Genomic DNA, 18,783 nt, shown 5'->3' with positions numbered 1-18,783 from the left:
CTTTTTAAAAAGATTTATTTATTTATTTATTTATTTATTTATTTATTTATTTGAGAGAGACAGAGTGAGAGAGAGGGAGAACATGCACCTGGGAGCAAGGTGGAAGGAAGGGAAAAGGAGAGAGAGAATCTCAAGCAGACTCCCCACTGAGTGTGGAGCCTCACGTTCAATCTCATGACCTTAAGCCAAAGCTAAGAATTAGACACTCAACTGACTGAGCCACCTAGTGCCCCTGTAAAGTTTTTTTTTAACTTGTTTTTTATTTTAAGAGATTTATTTCTTTATTTGAGAGAAAGAGAGAGTGAGCACAAGTGGGGTATGGAGCAGAGGGAGAAGCAGACTCCCTGCTGAGCAGGGAGCCCAATGTGGGCTTGATCCCAGGACCCTGGGATCATGACCTAGGCTGGAGGCAGATGCTTAAGGGACTATGACACCCAGGTGTCCCTAAAGTCTTTTTCTTAAACTGAAGTATACTTAACACACAATGATACATTAGTTTCAGCTATACAATATAGCGACTCCACAACTCTGTAAGTTATGCTCTGTTCACCACAAGTGTGGCTACCATGTGTCACCATACAGTATGACAATACCACCATCTTCCCCATTCTGTACCTTTCATCCCCATGACTTATTCATTCCATAACTGGAAGCCAGTATCTCCCAGTCCCATTTAAACACTGAGCTTGGGAGATATAGTCTTTAATTTATGAATGTTCCTATTGTATGCTTGTTAATAGGAATTTGGCATGAAATTTGAGTCACCAAAAAATTAATTTGTTATTATACAGTTAAATTCATCGACTGAAAACACAGAATATTATAGGGCCAAGGAAAGAAGACTATACGGGTAGGGCACTACTTTTTCAGCAAGGAGGCAGTAGGATATAATGATGCTCTTTGAGAAAGATAACATGATTTTACTATATATCACTCCATCAAACAAACTAGGTTAATTTGTTATCAGAATATACTACTTCATTATGTTTACAGTTCTTTTTATCTCAAAAGCTAATATATAGAGTGTTTTAAAGAAATAATACTATTAAATTGTTCTGGTAGCATTAGTTTGCTGCTTGCTCTCATATATTGTCATCTGCCATTGCTTCTTACCAGCTAAAAGATAGCAGGCACCAAAGAGTCAACTACCTAACTGCAGTGCAGTGGTCTACATTTTACCTATAAAGCTTCTTTTGAAACATTCTACCAAATGCCTCAATGACATCAAAATAAACTATACTTTTGATCTTATGTAACAGTAACTCTGCTGAAAAATGATGGAGAAGGACTTCCTAGGCCTGATCTCTTCTCAAAGAACCAAGACCAACCAGTTCCCTCTATACTCAAACACACAAAAAACCCATTTAACAATTTATTCTAAAGCAGAGGTGGTCAAACTACAACCTGTGGGCCAAATCTGGCCTGCTGTCTACTTCTGTTAATAAAGTTTTATTGGAACACAGCAATTTTCATTTGTTTACATAGTGTTATGGCTGTTTTCATGCTACAATGGCAGAAATGAACAATTGTGACAGAGTCTATATGGCCACAAAGCCAAAACTATTTACTATTTGGTCCTTTACAGAAAAACTTTGCTGCTGACTCCTGTTCTAGAGTATTGCCCAGTATCAACATCAACCTTGTTTATAGTCCACGAACCCCATCTTCTCATCCCTTTTGGAAAACAAACCACATTTCCTCATTTCCAGTCTTTTAATACCTTTCTCTACGACTTCTGACAACTGACAGATGTCTGTGGTGATTTGAAACAGAACATCCCATAAGGAAAATACAGGAAAATACCTTATTTCCCTTATTCTAAGACATGATCAGGAGACTAATGAACCATTTAATTAATAACAGGTTCTCAGGGGGAAAATACCTGTCATATTAACTATGTATTATTAGATGTTTTCCGAAGCTAAAAAAAAAAAAAAAAAAAGGCACTATAATATCTAGAATCAAGGATACCAGATAACCCATTTAAATCAAATAGTTACTGTCTTAAACTTTACCTCCTCAATGAGTATCAACAACTCATTGTTAACTATGCTATTCTCCCCTCCCCAGTTTGTTTATTTATTTATTTTTTAAAAGATTTTATTTATTTATTAATGAGAGACACAGGGAGAGAGAGGCAGAGACACAGGCAGAGGGGGAAGCAGGCTCCCACAGGGAGCCTGATGCAGGACTCGATTCCAGGACCCCAGGATCACAACCTGAGCCAAAGGCAGACGTTCAACCACTGAGCCACCCAGGTGCCTCTTTACCCTTCCCAGTTTGACCATGACCTTCTTTGAAAGAGATAGAAGCAAGAGAGGATCCACACACCTCCAACCTCTCTCCTCTGTTATCATCAGACCAGCAAACTCAAAGAGGGTCTAACATCTCCAAACTAAGCCACAGAAGTTTTGTTTTTCAATAATTCAGAAGAAATTATTATTCCTCCTCTGACCTGCTTCTTTCTTCTCTTCCCATCCTGCCCCACCCATTCCATCTACCCTTTGTGGACATGGAAGGAGGGAGCAATAATTTCTTTTCTCCACTCCTCAGTTTCAGGGTTGGATATATCACAGAAATTTAGCTTTCTTGGCAAAATTCCTACAGATCTGTGCAACTCCTTTGTATTCAACCTAACTGAAAAAAAGTTAAGTGGATATTTCATAAGCTCTTTCTCCCACTCCTAAGGCAGGAAGATGAGCTGCATGTGACACACAAAGGTCAAGATGACCTCTTCAGGAATAAAATTGTGCTACAGATCACAGCAGGCCAATGAAACTTTCCTTTCACTTCTATACCTCCTAGTCTGAAAGGATTCACGCTAAGGCTCTCAAGAAATTCTGAGTTCTCTGTGGCTTTCCCTATTACTGTTCTCTGAACTTTCTGTTCAACTACTTGGTTGAGATTTTTACAGCCCACCTACCTTCACAGACAACCTTCCTGATCTTGCACTCAACTGCCCACAGAGAGGCAAATGATGAACATTTAGCCAGTGCCCAACATCTGCTCAGGCAGGATATAGGCTTGAGACTGTATAACTCCCAGAAGGAAGATAGAAGGTGATTGCCATCCAGGGAGCTTTTTAAAAGGATGACTGTTAGGCCCAAGGGGTCCCTGGTAGCATTTGTATGTGACAGGATGAGGTATAAAAGTCCTGGTCGGGGCACCTGGGTGGCTCAGTGGTTAAGCATCTGCCTTTGGCTGAGGTCATGATCCCAGGGTCCTGGGATCGAGTCCTGCATCCGGTTCCCCATAGGGAGCCTGCTTCTCCTTCTGCCTATGTCTCTGCCCTTCTGTGTTTCCCATGAATGAATGAATGAATAAAAAGAAAAAGTCCTGGGCATGTGGAAGAAAATGTTAGGGTAGAAGGTCACCATGTATATAACCCAGGCCTGCTTGGCCACATGTTCTGGAATACTGCTTCCACATTTTCACACCTTTCTTTTCTTCACTTACAGAACTAGAAATTCTCTTGAAATTTAAAATCTGTATATAATAACTCACTAGGGCAAGATAGACAACAATGGTAGGAAAAAGGAAAAGGTATGTGTGGATCATTATAAAGTAAATAAGGGAAAATATAGTGAAATTATCCCTTTCTTATTTTGAGTGAGAAACGGGGGGCAAAAAGCCCAACAACCTATACCATACATTTCATTCAGTTTGGTTCTTTTATTTTTTTTAAAGATTTTATTTATTCATGAGAGACACAGAGAGGCCGAGACACAGGAAGAGGGAGAAGCAGGCTCCATGCAGGGAGCCTGATGTGGGACTCGATCCCAGGACCCCAGGAGCCGAAGGCAGATGCTCAACCATTCCTCAAGTGTCCCTCATTTAGTTTGGTTCTAAATTCTTAGGACTTTTTAAGGGATATAAGAATTAAAAATATGTTGTAAATCTTAAATTGATTGTCATGAAAACCACTGTTTCTCTTAGTTTATAGCACAAAACTTGAAAATTTGAGATGTTTGCATGATCTCTATAATAATCTGTACTCTAGTCCTTTTTATGATGCATACAATGAGTATATATTTATATGGGAAATGGTGATCCCCTGGCAAGAACTGGGCAAACTTAGTTTTGAAAACTTCCTCCATCTCTAGGTCATACGATTTGCTACAAGATGCTAGTCTCAACTTTCTCATCTGTAAGACGGAGGAAATGAGCCTTCCTTACAGAGTTCTAGAGAGAAAGTGATAATATATATTAAGTGCTTAATGTAGTATTAGGTAGTAAGTGCTCAAAAAATATCTTTGCAGCTGCATAGAGAAGAGCTTTATAATCTTAAAAGCTTGGCAGCCAGAGAGCAGATCCCGTCTAGTATTAAACACACTACTTCTAAATGGTGTCAAAGCAAACCAAGGGCTGAGTAATGCCCACAAGAAACAGATTTTAGTTGTAACAGTCTCTCCACCTAAAGTGAATTCTGTTAGATGAGGTGTACAATCACCTTCCTGGTCACTTAAGATATGCACTTGCAGAAACAAAGAGCAGTTCACAGTTCACTCTCTTTATGTGCAAAACTCTAGCACCTATGCTATAAATAATAAATGGCTTATTTTGAAAATCCAACGGTCTTTTCTGAAGCCAGCTGTATTTTCCATGCAGTTTGGCACTGGACCATGGCTTGGGCTTTTAGAATTTCATACCATGCTGCAAAAGGATTCTGGTCTCCTCTACCTTCATTATCAATACTTCTCTACTATTATCCTCTAAATTCTTAAAGCACTGGCAATAAGCTGATGGCTTATGGACAACTGACTTTTTTTTTTTTAAGATTTTATTTATTTATTCATGAGAGAGAGGCAGACACAGAGGCAGAGGGAGAAGCAGGCTCCATGCCGGGAGCCCGACACGGGACTTGATCCCAGGTCTCCAGGATCATGCCCTGAGCCAAAGGCAGATGCTCAACCACTAAGCCACCCAGGCATCCCGGACAACTGAATTTTTGGTGGCCTAAAGACCTTATTTGTCTGGCTCATTCAGTTTTTTTTTTTTTTTTTTTTAATTGTCAACATTTTAATAGCAGGAGACGAAATGCAAACATCCAGAATTCTGGCTTCACTTGAGAAAGTGGAAGAGTTAGCAACTAGCAACTGTCTAGAAATTCTCACATGGCAAGAGTATATCAGAGCTAAGAAGTGACTGTCCTCTGGGGATGCAATACGAACTCCCCAGTTTACTAGTCTCTACCACTCTCTACTGCCTTGGGCCCAGTCTGCTGCACTCATTTCCATGAGTAACCTAATGCTCCTCAACTGTCCTGCAGGGGTCTGCATTGTCCAGCCCTACTCAAGGCTTTTGACTTCAAAGTTGCATGATGGGCAGCCCCGGTGGCACAGTGGTTTAGCGCCGCCTGCAGCCCAGGGTGTGATCCTGGAGACCCAGGAACGAGTGCCATGTCAGGCTTCCTGCATGGGGCCTGCTTTCCCTCTGCCTGTGTCTCTGCATCTCTCTCTTTCTTTCTCTCTGTGTCTCTCATGAATAAATAAATAAAATCTTAAAAAAAAAAAGTTGCATGATGATCTCAGGAGTGACAGCAAAAGAAAGGACAGGAGGAAAACAATGCAACAGGCATTAACTAATTGTTAACCATTTCCAAAGAGTAGACAAAACAGATCTCTGGATGGGAGACTCTATATGTAAAGTGTGAACGAACCACAGTGCCTGGCACGTGGTAAGTGTTCAATAAATATTAGCTGGCATTAAAATTAGTATTATTATTTCACTGTACTCTATTAAACATTCCAAAAATAATTCAGAATGTAAACAGGTGACTTGACAAGAAATTTTGAAAAATAAGAATGAGAGGAATTTGTATTATATGTGTTAGAGATATATAATGAAGCTATAGAATTAAAAAAAAAAATACCCATTGTATCCAGAAGAAGAAGAAGAAAAAGAAAAAGAAGAAGAGGAGGAGGAGGGGGAGGAGGAAGTAGAAGAAGGTATAGTAGTTAGATATTGCAGTACTGGTGTAAAAGCATAGGCAGATCAATAGTACAGAAAAGAAAGTCCTAAGACATACTCAAGTATGATGTAGAAGAATTTAGTACATGATTAAAGTGACATTTCATAGCAGAAGCAAGAATAATGACTAACTGGCCATGAGACAACTGATTAAATCCCCAACTCAAAAGTATTAAAAAAAAAAAAAAAAAAAGGTAAACATCTGAAATATTAGAGGAAAAAATACTGGAATAATTATTTGACCTTAAGGTGGGAAAAATCTTTCCAAGCATAAAAAGCTAAGTAAGAAAGTGTTAAAAAAAAAAGTCTGAAAGACCTGCCAGGAGAAAAATAAAAACCACTGCACATTAAAAAATGTAAAAGAAACTAACTGTGAACAGTACTATACAATAAGAGTCATCATTACAGAGGATTTGCTGTGTCCAGGCACAGACTCAGAGTACTACAGATAGCATCTCTGCATCCTCATGGTAATGGGCACTACAGATACTATTATTATCCTCGTTTTACAAATGACTGTCTTATCAGTCTATAAGCAATGTCTGATAAGACATTACTACACTGAAATAAAATATTAGAAACTTTTTCTCAAAGCTAATAGTACATATTTCAATAAAGGTCACTTTTATTAGCACAGTGAGATCATGGGTGACTTTGTTTTCTCTTGGTTTTCCAAACTCTTCAGTATTTTTTACATTATATTTACTTTTAAAGAAAGTAGATACATCTTTAGAACTACTTCTCGTTTTATCTTTGCCAGAGCTCTCTTATCTTAGAGTAAAACATTGGGAGTTCTTTATAAAACAATAAAATGAAGGGAGCAGGAGAGAGCGATAACGGTTACTAGGTGATGATCAAGAGCCAGGCACTGTAAGAGGTGATTTATCTGCATTAATATTTCATCCTTGCCTAAAGCCTATGAGGATAGGTATATTTTTCTCTACTCAGTGAAGAAGGAAACGGAGATTCTGAAGTTTCACTGGACTTGCCAAATAATTAAACTGTTGGGATTGAAACACACCTTCAATATCTGGGCTTTCTCCACTGTATATCCCCCCAATTATCCATCTTGTCTTCTCCAACAAGGCTATAAAAATATGGACTCAATCCAATGCATATGGGAAAAAGAAACTTCATTTTCAGGAAGTGATAAATACTAGAGACAAAAGGAAAGGTGTGAGCTGCCTGTTATCTTGGTGCCAGCTCAGGCTTGATCTCCAGCACAGCACTAATCTTGTAACTGCCAAATGTTTGTGACAGCACTGAGAAGAATGTCCCTTCAAACACCAGCAGATCATACTCTTAGACCTTACTGTTTTTTTTTTTTTTTTCCAAATTTTAGAAAAGTCTCTAAAGCTCATCTATTCAGTACTGCCATGATTCCTGTCATCTTAAATGCTTTAAACAGACGGGTGCCCACCCAACTCTGAAACACGGGAGCAAGGGTTTAAAAAAATTCCACTGGTAGGGCACCTGGGTGGCTCGGGTCAGGGCCTTAGGGTCCTGGAATCAAGCCCTGCAACGGTTTCTCTGCTCAGCAGGCATTCTGCTTCTCCCTCTGCCTCTCTCCCCTGCTCATGCTCTCTCTCTCTCTCTCTCTGCTTTCTCTCAAATAAATGAAATCTTAAGAAAAAAATTCTACTGGCAACAGATACTTCTGCTTAACCTGGCAGGAAGGGTTCATTAGAACACTTTTTTTTTTTAATTTCTAAAAAAGATTTAATTAATTTATTTATGAGAGACACAGGGAGAGAGGCAGAGACATAGGCAGAGGGAGAAACAGGCTCTGATAGGGAGTCTGATGCAGGACTTCATCCCAGGACCCCAGGGTCATGCCCCGAGCTGAAGGCAGACGCTCAACCACTGAGCTACCCCCAGGTGCCCTGTTCCGATGTCTTCAGTATGTTGACCTCAACTCCAGTGAGATTCCTGTGAGAAAAGGAGACATGAAGCACTCTGGTAATCAGGCCTGATAGCGTTTCATTCCCAAACAGAGCTAAGTATTAGTTCAGAATCACTCTCTCTAAACCTAAACTCACTTATTTATTACTATTTTAACAGTTCCCTTAAATCTTCAATGAAGATCCAAAGTGTACAAAACCTGTACAATAAAGACCAACTTGAAGTTTGGATATATGTCTCAGGACTGTCAGTACTAAAATGATTAACGTTTAGCATGGGATGAGCTGAGAACCTTGGATTCTCATCAAACCGTGTGATTTCTTCTCTTCCTTCTGTATACCTGTACATCTCCTTTTTGAGACTCTTTCTTCTGGTTTTACATCACACTATTAGTCTTTTAAAATCCAGGTATTCACTGATTAACAATTCATTTGGAAAACATTTAAAGACCACCTATTCTATATCAGATACTGGGATAGTTTCTAGAGACAAAAATAATTAAGATCCCTGTCTTTAGGGAGCTAAAGGTCTGAAGGTGGAGATAAAAGAGGTAATGGGATCCCTGGGTGGCTCAGCGGTTTAGCGCCTGCCTTTGGCTCAGGGTGTGATCCTGGAGTCCCGGGATCTAGTCTCACATCAGGCTCCCTGCATGGAGCTTCCTTCTACCTCTGCCTATGTCTCTGCGTCTCTCTCTTTGTGTCTCTCATGAATAAATAAATAAAATATTTTTTAAAAAAAAAAAGAGGTAAACAGATGATTTCCACGTAACATTGTTAGTGTTTTCACAGAGGTATGAATCTGTTATGTGGAGGGTCAGCAGGGGGGCTAGGATAATGAGGGAAGACTTCTTTGAAGCGAAGCTCAAGGTAGAATCTTTAAGGATTAGTAGGAGCTATTCAAGTGTTGGAAGGAACTCATTTCAGGCAGGTTTGGAAAACTACAAAGAGCAAAAGATTCCTGTTGGGAAGATGGTAGAAACTGAGAATGAAGAGATGGGTTTTGCTTCTTCTCTACCGATGAGCAATTTAGTGATGGGTACAAAATGTAATGATGATTATTTTTAGTACTGCATCCATCAACTCTTCGATAAGGATGACTTGGTCCCAAACCAAATTTTAAAGAATGTAATTTTTCAGATTGCTATTGCTATTACTAATTTTTTTAATAATGACCTTCCAAATACTTTCCATCCATACAATATTACAATTGACAAGAATTTATTTTGCTAATGAAATGTCATGCCTACTTTTTCATATTAACCATAGAACTCCAATAAAGCAAAATTCCAGGCATGCTCAACGCCACAGCGAACAGGGCTACCATCCTCTGACTAGCCTCGAGTGAATGAAAGTACACTGCTACTCTTGAATCACTTAGAGGTAAATGGTGAGAAAGCCCATTTCTATCTTTGGTCTATTAGATGAGGGCATTGGCACATTACAACTGATTTTCAAGTAATGCAGAGGAGTTGTAAAAAAAAAAAAAAAGAAGAAGAAGAAGAAAAGATGGGAAGAGTGCTTCAGAGAGAGTCCTGTGTGCCTAGATACAGCAAGACATAGCACTTCCTCTGAGACTATCTCCCAGGCTAATATCATAGTCTTTAAGCAGCTGGATCTCCCTGAAAAAAGTATCAGGATAGACAGCACACTAGTCTTAGACAATAGTAGACAGAGCAAAAAAATGAGTTTAAGTGTCACAATGACTTTTCACTAAAGCTTTCAAACAATATTCATTCATTCACTCATTCATTCATTTTAAAAGGTAAGCTCCATACTCAACATGGGGCTTGAACACACGACCCTGAGATCAACAGTCACATGCTCTATGGGATGAACCAGCCAGGTACCTCTCAAACATTTAAAAGAAGAATTAAAGAAATATGGCTAGCTTAGACAGATTCTTAGAGAAAATCAAAGATGAAAGGATGTGAATTAAGGGATAAATGTCTTTCCTGAAGATGAACCCTAATGATATTTTATCCTTATGTTACAATTAACTAATAATGAGCCTTGACAAGAATATACATCACTCTTAAAAATAAGAATATGATGGGGCACTGGGGTGGCTCAGTTGGTTAAGTATCTGCCTTCAGCTCAGGTCATGATCCTCAGGGTCCTGGGATAGAGCCCAGCATTAGGCTCCCTGCTCAGCGGGGAGCCTGCTTCTCCCTCTCCTTCTGCCCCTCCCCCTGCTTGTGCTCTTTCTTCCTCTCTCTCAAATAAAGTCTTTTTTTTTTTTAAAGAATATGATAGAAATAGATATACGCGAATAAGCCACAATGTATAACATCATGAGAAATATGTAACATCTTTCAAGTAAGCTCAATTATTTTATCTTGGAAGAAGAAATGATGAACCTATCCTTGAAAGTGAATGTTAGATTTATTTTTTAAAATATTTTACCTGATTTAAATAGTTTAGGCACTTTTCAAGACACCAAAGGCAACAAATGCAAGATTTCAGCACACATCGGGCACAAGCATTTTCCTGGAAAGGACAAATTAGAAATAATTAAAAACCATCATATAGAATCAAACCATCATATAGAATATTCCAAATGTTAGAAAAATAAAGTAAAAAAAATCACAACCTATGTTTCAAAGGCCTCCGTACCCACCCTCTTTTCCCTCAAAATGTAATAGCTAAATTATTTGTAATCAATTAATTCAACAGGTATTTAGTACCTACTGCATATAAGATAAAGTCAGGTATACAAGACCAGAAAGGAACTTCTACTATTGTAGAAGAAAAAAAAGCTAAACATAAAAAAAGGTTAGAAACAGAATATGCAATAGATACTAGTGCTATAAGAGTGGAGGACAGAAGGAGATGATGTCATCGAGGAGGAGGAATCAGGGAAGGTTTCTAGGAAGGGGTGGCATATGAGCCAACCTGTGTTGAAATGTGTATTATCTCCACAGTCAGGGATAGGGAAGAGGATCCAAGGAGGAGGTGTGAGTCAACACAGAGGAAGAGAAGCACAGGATAACTTTGGGAAACCAGTGACACGATGGATTTTGCCACAGCATGTAGAGAGCAAGAGTAGGGGACAAAGCAGAAGGACTAGATTCTGCTTTGCAAGGATTTTGAAGAAAATGTTCACAGCTATGGACTTAGCATCACTGGGAGCTTTACCACACACAGAGCTGAGGTCTGGGATATGACCACAGAAAGCCCAGAAAAGTATTTTCTCCTTACCTTTCCTTTGAGCTGACTGTGCATGTACATAAGGATCATTCGTGGAATTTTGACTAACGTGATAATGAAAGATCCTTTTGCCACAGTACCCAGGTGATAACGAATAAGGCGATTCACTGATGCCAAAATAGGTGTAAATGGCAAATTCCTTTTATCCCTGTTTAAAAAATAACCAAAGACATTTAAAACAAAGGCTAAGTACAGGAATGGTTCAGAATCCAATGCAGTGAAAAATTAGTTCATCTAAAAAAAATTCTAGATTTGTGACAAAATGGGAAAGTAATATACAACTAATACAAATGCTGCTGATGTACCAAATAGAGTTCATGTTTCATTTCTCTATGGTAGTTTCATGGGGTTCTTAGGCTCTAAGACGTTAAGTAAAATTAAACTGTGCTTTGAAAGCTTTTACTAGTAAATACAGAGTTAAATATACAATCAAAAAACAGAACTTAAAAAAGATGTTCTGGGGTGCCTAGATGGTACAGTTGGTTAGGCATCCAGCTCTTGGTTTCAGCTCATGTCAGGATCTCAAGGTTGTGGGATGGAGCCTTATGTCAGTTCCATTCTCAGCATGGAGTCTGCTTAAAAGACTATCCTTCATCCTCTGTCTCTCCCCACCTGCTCTCTCTCAAATAAATAAATAAATAAATAAATAAATAAATAAATAAATAAATCTTAAAAAAAAAAAAAAAAAAAAAAAGATGTTCAATCTAGACCAGGTACCTCATTTTAATAGAAAACTAAAATGTCAAAAAAAAAAAAAAAAAAAAAAAAAGAAAACTAAAATGCCTACAGCTTATATTCATCTCTGAAGTTAGGAATGGGAGTCACAATACTGTTCTGACCCAAATAAATTAAAAAGGTTTGTTGGGACGCCTGGGTGGCTCAGTGGTTGAGTGTCTGCCTTTGGTTCAGGGCATGATCCTGGAGTCCCAGGATAGAGTTCCACATTGGGCCTGCTTGTCCCTCTGCCTGTGTCTCTGCCTCTCTCTCTGTATATATCTCATGAATAAATAAAATCTTAAAAAAAAAAAAAGGCTTGTTGTCCTTTGATGGACCTTTATTTATTTAATTTTTTAAGATTTATTGATTTATTTTAGAGAGAGTACAAATGTGAGGGGCAGAAGGAAAAGGGGAGAGAATTTCAGGCAGATTCCATGCTGAGCACCCCACCCAGGGCTTGATCTCACTACCCTGAGATCATGACCTGAGCCAAATCTAAGAGTCCGATGCTTAACTTGCTGCACCACCTAGGTGCCCCGATGGACCTTTATATAAAGCAAAAAGTACATAAGACACTACAAGATTTATTTTTCTGCCTAATATAATTGAAGTTATGTCATGACCTGCTGTTCTAACTTTTTGAGAAACTTACAGAAAAGTATAAAGATTAAATAACAACCTCCCATGTTCCTACCTCTCAGGATTATCAGCTATAACATTTTGTCATATTTATTTCCAATTACTTTTTAAAGAAATAAAACCCTTACCAGCCTTACTTCCATCTCCTTCAGACACAATCACTTAGAAGATCTTAAGTTTTCTGACAAGAATAAATTCTCACCTAGTAAAATAGTATGTTACCACAGCTCCTGCCACAGTCATCTGCTGACACGCTAGGATAAATTCACTGATCCAAATCAGGCCCACCACATGGTACCACCACATGTATTGCAGAGGCCCAGAAACTTTAAACTCCACAAAGCCTTGCTCATTCTGAACAGCGCTGCCTGGGAAAATAATCAAGGAAGGAAAGAAGGAGCTCATAAAGTACAAACTAAGAAATATGGCTGTTAAATATAAGAGATTAATCTAATTTCCAACAACAGTCCCTCCTACCCCCAAACCACAAAATTTATGATCACGGTGCTATTTAATTAAGAGACAAAAATAATTATCACTTGAAAAGCTGTGAAGCCAGACATTCTACATTTACGCATTTTGTTTTCCCCAAAGGCATCATAAAGCTTTTAAAAAGTGTTCTATTTGAATATAGTTCTTACCACGTCAGTTAATTTAGGCATGAATTTTCAAACACTTCAATCTTTTTTCAGGGCTCTTTTATTACTCATCCAATAATTATAGATATCTCAATTATTAGCAAAGGACAGAAATTAATATTATATTCAATTGGTGAATGCGTGCTGAACTGCCAGAGAAGTTACATACAAGCACACTATCCTTATGCCACTCATCACAATTAATTCCATTTAGGGTTAACTTCTGATATAAAGTGTAGCTACACGCAAGTCTGAGAGTCTAACTACAAACAATATCATCACCAGAAACTCTACCTAGGTTCAGATCTTTTCCAAATTAGAAAATCCCGAGGAAGCAAGTTGATCTTTGGCTGTAACTGGGGTTTAAGGCTGCTCCACAGCCGCACAGAGTTCATTTGTCCATCTTAGAATGAATCCTAATGTCTGAATCAGTACTGGACTTCAAAGCCATGACCTGTCTGGACCTACTTTGGGAGGAGGATCTAAAAATCATGAATAGGGAATGGGCTGTTGAAGAATCTTAACCAAATTCATTGCTAGTTCCAATGGCAATCAGACCTTCGTTATAAAGGTCTAAGAATTCTATCTGAAGTTTTAAAGTAATTTAATACAAATCAGATTCATCACGAATAAGGAGAAGCAGCAGCAGGTCTTCTTACCAGTAGTGCCAAGAAAAAGAAGTGTCATGATCCAGTATGCCCAAAACAAGACAAGAGCAAAGAAAGTCCAAAAGGGTTGGAAGACTAGCAGCGGCAAGTGGATGAAGACTTTGCCAGCCACGTGGAACAAGGCAATGGTGAGAGCAACACGCTTGCGCATGACCAACATTATCAGGAACAATATCACCTGTAAAGAGCAAATGCAGAGAAAGGTTCCAGTTACTGCCCTAAGCAGTGAATACAGAAACCAAATGATGGTGGAAATTTTGAACATTACACTTCATCCCACATGGGGGAAAGGTTATTCTCTGAATCCCAAAAATACTTTATCAGTGTTGTGGCATTTAGCATTCTCAATTGAATCCTGAAAATATCCTTAAAGCTAAACATAAAAGGATTTCTCAGTTTATTAATATCCTAGAATTCTCCTAACTTTCCTTTTCTACTCATTAGGAATCAAAACATGTTGTTTGTCAGTCAGGATGAGGCTCTGCATTTATTTGAATAGATACATGCCTGTCACTCTGAAAACAGGGGAGATCATATGCCATGACTACAAAAGGAGGTATTTGCACTTCACCTCTGTTATCAGACCAAGGGCTCCTAAAGAGCAGGGTCTGTGTCAGATTCACCCCTTACACACCCTCACCGTGCCCTGGGTGAGGGTCAGTGAACTATACTTAAAAAAGAGGGGAAAAAACTGTTTAAAAGACGATTAATATGTATTTGTATAATAATAACAAGCAAATACCTTTTGGCACCAATGGTTTCATGTTGCCTTTATTTTTTATTTCTAAAGCTCAATTAAAAGCTTGGGATTGGTCCAAGAAGTGGTCTGAGATTTTTTTTTCTTTTCTCAGAGAGGAGAAGGAGATGAATCAAATATATGGGTACACATTATTTAACCACACGTTCATCAGTAATTTACTCTACAGTGCCTAGGCAGTGAAGTTCATCTCTAACTTGGAATAATGTTGTGAAAAGTTTAAAAGGAAAAAAAGAGGAAAATAATTAGTACACAAGGAAATGAAATGATATGAAGTGGTGTATTTCTTAACATACTTTAGTAAAGAAAACCACTTTTAAAAAGGGAATTATATTATGACAGCAAAATAATATGTTTTTACTAACAAAGGATAATATAAATATTCTAGGTAAAAATCCCCTCTTAACGAGCAGGCAATGCAGAACCAAATGTTGCATCAAATAACACTCATCAATTAGGGAAGCCTTCTGAAGACCTTTTAATGTTCCATGCCTATGGGACAGAGATTTCATCTAATGCAGCTCAGGGTTAGGCATGCAATTGCCAGAGGTGAGTTTCTGCTTCATTAATGATCCCTGTAAATAAAAACATAAACCTAAACGATCCACCCGAGCCCACTCACTGTGAACACCGTGGCTGAAATGGCATAGATGAGGAGGGCCCGAAGATTGTCTTCAGCTATCTGAAGCTGCTCAGGAATAACTGTTTCTTTGGGAGACCTTCTTTGCTTTGCATACAGCCACCACAGTACCCCAGTGCCACCTGCATTCAAAAAACAATTGTTTTGGAAATAACAAGCACAAGGAAACTCATAACATAAATCTTCACTTTCCCGGATCCTTCCTATACATCACCATGGGACTAACGCAGCAACAATCCATTTGGCTGGGAGGTGTGTGGCTGTCACTTTTTGCAGGCATAAGGGGAGCTCCAATTACTCCATTATCATCATTCACACTAGGTAGTTAAGATATCTTTCAGTACACCAAATAAATGTCCTTCAATGGTATTTATTATTGACGCTGAAGCTCAGAGAGAGCCAAGCAAAGACAAGTACCCCTGAGAGGAACTGACCATACAGAGAGAATCAGTGCCTGCTGAGACCTGAGGAGCTTGTACGAAGTTAGTAAGGGTCACAGAAACCAGCAATGAAGCTGAGGAAGGCCCAGATCCTCTCTGTTGTGTTACCACAGTAACCCCAGTGCCTCGTGCAGACACAGTCATGCAGTTAAGACAGTATTTGTACAAGGAGCAAATGAAGATGAAAGAAACGATTCCCACCAAAAGTAGGAACAAAGATAGGAGATCTTTGATAGCTTGGTAGTGGTGTGTGCTGGATGCAGGTTTCTCCCTATCACTGGTTCAGAGATTCCAAAAGTTAGACTAAAGATGGGGGAAAACCCACCTCCACATGAGAGAGCTGCATCAAACACCTTCTTTCTGAGTGCCCAGAGCATCAACTATTTTAGGTGCTGGGGACAGAGCTGTGAACAAAACTAAATCCCCATCTTCAACCCTCAAGGAGCTTATATAGTAATAAGGAAACAAAACAAATAAGGAAATAAGTAAAAATATAGTCTATGAAGCCTAAGGGAAAAAAAGTCATCTTTTAATAGGGATAGAAAGTGCTGTGGTTGGGAAAGCATTGTGAAAGGATGAGTAAGCAAGGTTTCAGTGGTGAAATGGTATTTGAGCAAAAGAATCAAAGACAGAGAGAAAACAATTTATAAAGCCATCTAAGGAAAGGGTGTTGCAGGCAAGAGGTACTAGCAAGTTCTAAGATGCTGAGATGAGACCATGTCTGGCAGGAGAGAAAGGAGAAGGCCACAAGCAAGGGGCAGAGTGGTGGGAGCTGTGGGCAGAGGGGCTCTGGGGACCAGATCATACTAGAAGGCCTTGTAGGCTCTGGTAAGGAAATGGAAGATTCTGAGTAAAGATGTATATGAATGGGCAGACAAGATAAATGTCTGGGAGATGAGAAATTGGACCAAGAAGTATACAAATCAACCTGACCTCCAACTGCACTCAAGTAAACAGTGAGCAGGGTCAAAGGGAAATGCCAACCCTACCTGGTGCCAAACAGCCAGAATCAATTTTTTTTTTTCTATTGAAGATGAGTAAACAAACTTAAACACAAGTCTATGAAAAACATTTGAAAAAGGGAACTATTTTCATTTTGAAATCTTTTTTATTTTTTATTTTTAATTTTATTTATTTATGATAGTCACACAGAGAGAGAGAGAGAGAGAGAGGCAGAGACACAGGCAGAGGGAGAAGCAGGCTCCATGCACCGGGAGCCTGACGTGGGATTCGATCCCGGGTCTCCGGGATCGCGCCCTGGGCCAAAGGCAGGCGCCAAACCGCTGCGCCACCCAGGGATCCCTCATTTTGAAATCTTAAAGAAAAGTGTCATTGCCTCAAACAACAGAATAAAACATGTTATCTACAAATGGGAATAAAAAGTTACGAGGGAAATGGGCACCTTGGTGGCTCAGTTGGCAGAGCATGTAACTCTTGACCTCGGGGTTGTGAGTTTGAGCTCCACACTGGGTATAGAGATTACTTAAAAATTTTTTAAATCTTTAAAAAAAAAGTTATGAGAGAAAGACAAACAGAAAAGAAAACAGAATGAGATAATAATGAAGACATCAAGGAGGTCACTGTCCATAACAGCCACAATAGACATTGCTTATGTAAATTTGTGTTCGGAAGTACACAGTAGAGGTGACCAAATTGAATCACCACAATACTATTAAGTAGGTATTAAAAGTCCCACTTTATAGATAAATGATAAAATTGAAATTCAGGAAAGTGAAGTAACATGCCAAATGTGACACATCTAGTAAGTGACAGAGCTGGAATGCAAATCTACTTTTATTATAAAAAACTACCCATCTGCTATAAGCTGAATGTTTATGACCCCCTAAAACTCATAGATTGAATTCCTAATCCTTAATGAGATGGTATTTGGAGGTGGGTCTTTGGAAGATGATGAGGTCATGAGAGTGTAGCCCTCATGAACAGGATTAGTGTCCTTATAAAATAGCTCTCAGAGAGCTCCTCTCCACTTGCACCATGTTAGCAAATAGCAAGATGACAGCTGGACAAAGGAAGCCAGAACTCATCAGATTCCGAATCTGCTGGCACCTTGGTTTTGACCTTCCTGGTCTCCAGAACTATGAGAAGTAAGTATTTCTTGTTGATAAGGCATCCAGTCAATGGTACTTTGTTATGGCAGCCCAAAGTGACTAAGACAACATCTAAACACAGTACTAGACACAACGGCCACACGATGGCTGGAAGAAGTAAGAAATGGAATCACAAAATGAGGTAAGTCAAGTACAGAAATGACAGTGAGGAAAACAAAATCAGTGATCTGGAAGGTATGCTTGAAGAGAGCTTCCTGAGTGTAAAGAAAATGTCAAAGGATTAAAATGATAATTTAGAAGATGACAGCAGAAGAATGAACAATGATGCTAAGAGAAAAACCACTGGAACAGAAATTGTAATCAGATACAGAAATACGACCACTTTTCAAAGTTGTAAAAGACACCCCCCCGCCAAAGAAAAGAATCATTGGCAAATTTAGTTAAGATTCAGAACTAAACGGAAATTTTAAGTTATAAAGATAAATTAAAAATTAGATACACAACAAGGTAAGTGAGATGGGTGATGGGCAAGGGCACAAAATTAGACTGGTCTCCAAAAAGTAAAGTACCGACACAGGAAACATATTGCTGCTTGAGAATTTTATATGCAGCAGATTCAATATTCAGATGTAAGACAAAGATAATCTTAGATAATAAAGAGTTGAGAAAATACACAACCCACAAGTACTTCATGAATAAGCTACATGAATTCAAATTCTCATCAAAACAAAGATGAACCAGAGCACCCGCACCCCAAAGTTTATAGCAGCAATGTCCACAATAGCCAAAATATGGAAATAGCTCAGATGTTCATCCACAGATAAATGGATAAAGAAGACGTGTACACACACACACACACACACTGGAATATTACCCAGCCTTCAAAAATAATGAAATCTTGCCATTTGCAACACTGTGCATGGAGCTACAGTGTATGATGCTAAGCGAAATAAATCAATCAGAGAAAGACAAATACCATATAATTTCACTCACATGTGGAATTTAAGAAACAAAACAGATGAACACAGGGGAAGGGAAGAAAAAATAAAATCAGATAAAAATAGAGAGGGAGGCAAACCATAAGAGATGCTGAACTCTAGGAAACAAAATGAGGGTTGCTGGAGGGGTGGTGAGTAG

At 38.8% G+C, this 18,783-nt stretch overlaps 1 protein-coding gene across 5 annotated transcripts in view; it reads right to left on the bottom strand.

Moving 5' to 3' along the window:
- The window catches only part of SLC44A1 (solute carrier family 44 member 1), a 192,410-nt gene that overhangs the window by 59,078 nt on the left and 114,549 nt on the right, over nt 1-18,783 (bottom strand). For all 5 annotated transcript variants that reach the window (XM_072842216.1, XM_072842215.1, XM_072842218.1 and 2 more), the window contains 5 exons: nt 15,120-15,259; nt 13,732-13,918; nt 12,637-12,802; nt 11,070-11,226; nt 10,275-10,358 (listed from right to left, as the gene is read on the bottom strand). In XM_072842216.1, the coding sequence (XP_072698317.1) occupies nt 10,275-10,358; nt 11,070-11,226; nt 12,637-12,802; nt 13,732-13,918; nt 15,120-15,259 (734 nt within the window). The remainder of the gene's footprint in view (nt 1-10,274; nt 10,359-11,069; nt 11,227-12,636; nt 12,803-13,731; nt 13,919-15,119; nt 15,260-18,783) is intronic.

The sequence above is a fragment of the Canis lupus genome, chromosome 10, assembly GCF_048164855.1.
Source record: "Canis lupus baileyi chromosome 10, mCanLup2.hap1, whole genome shotgun sequence".
Lineage (NCBI taxonomy): Eukaryota > Metazoa > Chordata > Mammalia > Carnivora > Canidae > Canis > Canis lupus.
This window is presented reverse-complemented; position numbering and strand designations above follow the sequence as displayed.